The 6,803-nt window shown below is 34.3% G+C and overlaps 2 protein-coding genes and 1 long non-coding RNA gene across 3 annotated transcripts; 1 reads left to right on the top strand and 2 right to left on the bottom strand.

Annotated features, from left to right (window-relative positions):
• Positions 1-816, bottom strand: LOC106328763. Its single transcript, XM_013767272.1, has one exon. The coding sequence runs from the start codon at positions 727-729 to the stop codon at positions 109-111; it is 621 nt and encodes a 206-aa protein (XP_013622726.1). The 5' UTR covers positions 730-816; the 3' UTR covers positions 1-108.
• Positions 817-3,430: 2,614 nt separating this feature from the next.
• LOC106328765 lies at positions 3,431-3,922 on the top strand. The gene is made up of 3 exons (XR_001267629.1): positions 3,431-3,478; positions 3,607-3,717; positions 3,805-3,922. It is a non-coding gene; the product is annotated as an uncharacterized LOC106328765 (long non-coding RNA).
• A 537-nt stretch (positions 3,923-4,459) lies between these two features.
• Positions 4,460-5,253, bottom strand: LOC106328764. Its single transcript, XM_013767273.1, has one exon. The coding sequence runs from the start codon at positions 5,181-5,183 to the stop codon at positions 4,572-4,574; it is 612 nt and encodes a 203-aa protein (XP_013622727.1). The 5' UTR covers positions 5,184-5,253; the 3' UTR covers positions 4,460-4,571.
• Positions 5,254-6,803: the final 1,550 nt, after the last annotated feature.

The following is a 6,803-nucleotide window of genomic DNA, read 5'->3' as shown; positions in this document are numbered from 1 at the left end:
TGATGAAAAACAAATACTATAAAAATAATGGTTAAGAGCTTAAGATTACTAATTTACATTTACATAAAATTAAAGAACTTTATCATTACATGCTCATTCTCAATAACACTACAAACAAGAACAATAACTAAAATTAAAAAAAGCGTTGAAAAAATCAAGTTCCAATAATTGTTTGATTTCAAGTCCGCTTAAGAGAGATTCTTCTTCAGCTATGGTTTCCAGCTTCGGTTTCTTAGACTTCGAAATCGAGATTCTATGCATAAACTCCGCCGCAGAAAACTCATCAATGTCTTCTAAACTCATCAGCTTAGATCCCGCCGATACCATCTTGACATCCTCCTCTCCCTCCGGCGAAATCCTTCCGTTGTGACAGTGTTTCACGGCTGTTCTGACTCGTCGGCGCTGTTGTTTCTTGGCGGCTAAAAACAACCGAGCCATGTCCGAAGCGTTTGCTGCTGACGTGGCACGCGTCATAGGAAAAGCGACGTACACGTGACAGCCTCTAGTTTCGAGATCGTCGTCGGCGGCTAACGGGTTAAGTTTCCGACCGATCTTTAATGTTTCGGCGTCGACGAGAAAAAAGCTCGGAATCTCCATCATAAGCTCAGCCGCTTTAGTCGGCGCGTGAATGTGACGCACTTCACCGTCTGGGAGAATCACTTTTGAAGAGGAAGAAGAAGAAAAAGAAGAGGTTGTGTTGCCTAGAGCGCAAGAAGCGTAGTTTCCCATTATGTGAAGATAGGATCGAAGAGAAGGAGAGGGTTAAGTGTGTGTTAGGACAGGATCCAGGAAGACGTAAGTGTGTATATTTATAGAAAAGAATGTTCGAGTAAGATAATAGTTATAGATTATTATTTTTTATAATGTTATCTGCAAGGTGGAGATAGACAGTTGTGCGTATACCATGTTGACAATATGGTTGAATGCGCGTATATTTCCATTTTATTATATTCAAATGTTTTGCCGTGTTTTCACTAGTCTCTGGCCATCACTCTTTTTTTTTTTTAATTTTTATTGTCACTTTACATGGAAGTTACAAGTTGCAAATGGCCGAACAGGTTTTTAATTTATAATATTTTCCGGACAATATTGTTTATAATTTTGTCAAGAGAAGTTAGAAGTTATGCAACTTTGGTTAATATTTTTATATGTTAACTTTAACTGAGATCAGAAGAATAATAAGCTACATCATTCAAAGCTATATGGTTAATGACTGTGATGGTTTGTTTTCTACTGAAACTTAGACAGAAAGTAGAGAACAGTGACTACAAGCTTATTAGTTGAACTTGCAAGTTGCAAAATAATAGTTTTAAAGCTTCAAAAAGGAATGATTTTTAGGTTTAGTATTTTTTTTGTCGCTAAAATAGTTTTGGTTGTCAGCTTTATTTCAATACATACTAGTTTTTATTATTTTGGTTGAATTTAGTTTTTATTCTATACAAAACAAATATAATCTAAATTACATCGTGATTGAATTGAAGATTATTTTGAATTAATGACGACTCTGGTTTTTTTGTTCAACATAAACATATTCGATTGACACTAACCAAACTACAAACTTTGTGTCTATGTGAACAAAATAGGAAGGTTAACTCTGAATACCACGTGCAAAAATATATGTCCTTGTATTCTGAGTTTCGAGAGCAAGAGTGTAAAGGGTTTATGTCATGTGTTTGTAGTTATCTTTTAGATTTAATTTGTGAACCTTACCCTAATTTATTATTGTTATTTTTGGGATAACGTAGTGCAAATGAGAATATTCTGATAGGCAATGTTAATTTGCTGCTTTTCTTCATTATAAGATGATCATAGAATATTATTATTATGATATTATACCATGTTTTTGGTCAACATTAAGATATTATACAATCTTTTTGGGTTAACAACATGACTAGTCAGATATTTTAGATTTATGTCCTTAAACAAATATAAACAATATCTTACATAACTAGTCATGATTCTTTCCATGTTTTGTTTGAATATGCTATAAAAGTATTCATTGTAAACATCTATATAATCCCTGACATAGCTTCATCTTAAAGCCATCCAAAACTAAAAGCATATTCATTTTTTTCTCAATTTCACATCGACAAAAATCCAAAGAAAATGAAGAATCTCACACTTTTTGTTGCTATGATTCTCTTTTCAAGCTGTGTCACATCTCAATTCCTCGACCCAACAGATGACGAAGAGCTCCAATGGTCGGGTTACGCTCAGGCGCCATCGGCTACCCACAAACACAGCCCGAATCAGGAATTAAAAGAGTGTTTTTCCAGTTACAAGATGGTAACAAAATGTTTAATGAAGACGTTAACCAAAAAACCAACCGGTGGTTCTGGATGTTGCGCCACGATCAAGACGTTGAATGAAAGTTGTAAGCATACGGTTTTCAGATCGTTCCGTAACCCTTTCGTTAACAACTATGTTAAGAAGCATTGCTCTGGCCATGATGCTCCTGCTCCGGCTTAGAGTTCATTTAAAATTATCATAAATAAATCTCTTGTATCGATCAAAAAGAGTTTACTATTACATTGTGTAACTTTTTTTTTGTTTATTGTTGCACATTATAGAAAGATGATACAAATTTCAATTATAAAAATATGATAATAAATAAATCTATGTATCGATCAAAAGAGTTAATAACTACTAGATTGTATAACTTTTTCTTTTGCTTATTGTTGCACATTGTAAAATGATGATACAAGTTCAAATATAATAAGTTTTTTTATTTGAAGATAATTAGCAACACTATTATAAGCCAAATATTATGCATTGACTAGACTCATTAATCATATTTGTAATGGATGACAAACTAACCAACTCGAGTTGGCCTAGTGGTACTTGAGGGAGCTTCGGCCCCGATACGGTCCCGGGTTCGATTCGCGTTGGCCACGAGAGGATTTACATGGGCTCCTCTCGCCCTCCAGACCACTTTGCGTAACCAGAGACCCTTAAGTGGAGGCTTAAAAATCCTGTAATGGCATGAGCTTAGGCCCGGTGGGCTAGTCGATCACGCAAAAGTGGTCGGATACTGGATTATCAAAAAAAAAAAAAAAATGGATGACAAACTAATAACAAAAACAGAGAAACTTTATTCAGAAAATATTACAAGTACTAATCAAATTGTTCAACAACAATAAAGTGAAAACCTTCAAATCTCCAAATTAGTGCAAATACATTATTGATAAAGCAGGCTAAACATTTTCATTATATATTAATAATATATTAGGATAAGACTTGTGATTTACGTAGGGTGAAATATTTATTAAAAAAATTATGTTTTCATATTTTAAATCTGATGATTTCTGAACACATGTGTTCTTGTGGTCAATATATATTTGGTGGTATTTATATTTTTTTCAATATAGAATAATTAACTAACTATAAATATTAGTTGTACAGAAATATGAAGGACATGTAAATTCTCATACTCGCATCAAATTTGGCATTGACCCATCAGAAAGATTTATTATGTCAGGTAATTAAAAAAATGAACCCTTTCTTCTGTGAAAAAAAAATAATAATTTAGCTTGAAAAATCATTACGAGTTTGGTTTCAGTGTTATGACTTTAGTGTTTTTTTGGTTCTTTGTATGTCTGTTTTCAGGAGGAGATGACTGCCACACTCGCGTTTGGTGTATCAAATCTGGCCAACTTCTGTCTGAAAATAAATTCTCCGACAGTATCCCTTCAGTTGTGTGTTGGTCTTCGGTTGAAGGTGATACACACTGATCCTTCCTCTCCTGCTTCTCGACTTCTTTTTTTATCACGTGGAATCAGAAACTTGTAGTGTTGGATTTTTCAGGGCAAGGAGACGTGAAAGATGGCATTGTTCATGGGGCATGGTTTGGATCGCGTGAAGGGATATTCAACATGTTTTAAGACATTCACTGCTTTTCAAGAGGTTGCAAGCTAAGAGATTCATATTCAATCGATACCAGCAGCAACCGTGATCTTGAGGATACAATAGTTTTCTTTTAGCCTTGTAACAGTAGTAGTAGAATCAGTTGCTATGAAGTTGTAGAAAGTTGCTTTGAAATTGTAGAAACTCCAGTTTTGAAAGATATAACAGCAAAGACTTGCTTGTGGAATCTAGCATCAAGCGAATGAAGCAATTGCTTGTGGCCGTTTATTTTGTGACAAATACTTTTCGGCCACATAATCCGTGTATCCTCTTTAGTCTCTAGTGGCAATGCTCACTCATTTCACCTTCCTCAGATCATAGCTTCAACCATTAGTTGGTACAGTTCCAGCCACTTTTCTGTCTTTTGCTTATGGTCTTAAATATTCTAGGACCAGCTCTGATTGTAACTGTATGTTTTTTTTGTAGAAATACCTACTACAACTTTTAAATCATTTTAATAGTTGTTTTAAGAAAAATAAATAAAAGGTGGTGTAATTTTGATTTTTAGGATTCATTAAATTATTAAATACTGATTGAAAAACAAATACTATAAAAATGTTGTAGACATTATCATAACGGGTTTAAGAGCTTAAGATTATTAATTTACAGTTACATAAAATTAAAGAACTTTATCATTACATGTCCATTCTCATCACTCATCAGTAACACTACAAACGAGAACAATAACTAATATTAAAAAAAGCGTTGAAAAAATCAAGTTCCAATAATTGTTTGATTTCAAGTCCGTTTAAGACAGATTCTTCTTCAGCTATGGTTTCCAGCTTCGGTTTCTTAGATTTCGAATTCGAGATTCTATGCATAAACTCCGCCGCCGAAAACTCATCAGTGTCTTCTAAACTCATCAGATTAGATCCCACCGATACCATCTTGACATCCTCCTCTCCCTCCGGCGAAATCCTTCCGTTATGACAGTGTTTCACCGCTGTTCTGACTCGTCTGCGCTGTTGTTTCTTGGCGGCTAAAAACAACCGAGCCATGTCCGAAGCGTTTGCTGCTGACGTGGTGGCACGCGTCATAGGAAAAGCAACGTACACGGGACAGCCTCTAGTTTGCAGATCGTCGTCGGCGGCTAACGGTTTAAGTTTCCGACCGAGCTTTAACGTTTTGGCGTCGACGAGGAAGAAGCTCGGAATCTCCATCATAAGCTCAGCGGCTTTAGTCGGCGCGTGAATGTGACGCACTTCACCGTCAGGGAGAATCACTTTTGAAGAAGAAGAAGGCGTTATGTTGCTTAGAGCACAAGAAGCGTAGTTTCCCATTATGTGAAGAAAGATCTAAGAGAGGAAAGGGGTAAGTGTGTGTTAGGACAGGATCCAGGAAGATATAAGTGTGTATATATATAGAAAAGAATGTTCGAGGAAGATATAGTTTACAGTCTGTTATAGAAATATTATATTATAATAATGTTATCTGCAAGGTGGAGATAGACAATTGTGCATATACACGTTGACATGATATGGTTGAATGCGCGTATATATTTCAATTTTGTTATAATTCAAATGTATTGCCGTGTTTTCACTAGTCTCTGGCCAACAACTCTTTTTTAATTTTTCTTGTTACTTTACTCTACATGAAAGTTACAAGTTGTAAATGGCCGAACACGTTTTTTAATTTATAATATTTTCCGGACAATGTTATTTTTAATTTTGTCAAGAGAAGTTAGAAGTTAGGCAACTTTGGTAAGTTTTTTTAATATGTTTAACTTTAACAGATAAGAGAAGAATAATAAGCTACATAAATTTAAAAGCTAATTTGAAAGTTTGGCTTTTTGGCTTTTTTCCAATAGACTATGATGGTTTGTTTTCTGCTGAAGCTTAAACAGAAAGTAGAGAACAGTGATTACAAGCTTATTTGTTGAACTTGCAAGTTGCAAAATAATAGTCTTAAAGCTTCAAAAAAGAATGATTTTAGGTTGAGTTTTGTTGTCGCTATAATATTTTTGGTTGTCGGCTATATTTCAATACATACTAGCTTATTATTTTTGGCAGAATTCAGTTTTTCTTCTATACAAAACAAATATAGTCTGAATCATATCGTTAAATTGAACTGAAGATTATTTTAAATTAATGACGACTCTATTTTTTTGTTATCAATATAAACATGAGACTTTACTAATCAAACCGGAGATTATGTGTCCATGTGGACAAAGTACGAATGTTGACTCCGAGTACCATGTGCAAGATTATATGCCTCGATATTCTGAGTCAACACGAGTATTAGGGGTTTATGTCATGTGTTTGTGTTTGTAGTTATCTTTTTAGATTTAATTTGTGAACCTTATCCTAATTTTTGATTTTTGGGGGGATAATGCTGAGCAAATGAGAATATTCTGATAGGCGATGTTAATATGCTGTTTTTCCTTAATATTAGATGACCATATAATATTATTATGATACTATACCATATTTTTGGTCAACATTAAGATATTATACGATCTTCTTGGGTTAACAACATGAAAATTTTAGATTTATGTCCTTAAACGAATATAGACAATATCTTACATTACTTGTCATGATTCTTTCTATGTTTTGTTTGTATATGCTATGAAAGTATTCATTGTAAACTTCTATATAATCCCTGACATAGCTTCATCTTAAAGCCATTCAAAACTAAAAACATACTCATTTTTCACAATTTCACATAGACAAAGAATCCAAAGAAAATGAAGAATCTCACAATTGTTGTTGCTATAATTCTCTTTTCAAGCTGTGTCACATCTCAATTCATTGACCCAACAGATGACGAAGAGCTCCAATGGTCGGGTTACGCTCAGGCGCCCTCGGCTACCCACAAACACAGCCCAAATCAGCAATTAAAGGAGTGCTTTTCCAGTTACAAGATGGTAACAAAATGTTTGATGAAGACGTTAACCAAAAAAA

The sequence above is a fragment of the Brassica oleracea genome, chromosome C3 (assembly GCF_000695525.1).
Source record: "Brassica oleracea var. oleracea cultivar TO1000 chromosome C3, BOL, whole genome shotgun sequence".
Taxonomy (NCBI): domain Eukaryota; kingdom Viridiplantae; phylum Streptophyta; class Magnoliopsida; order Brassicales; family Brassicaceae; genus Brassica; species Brassica oleracea.
This window is presented reverse-complemented; position numbering and strand designations above follow the sequence as displayed.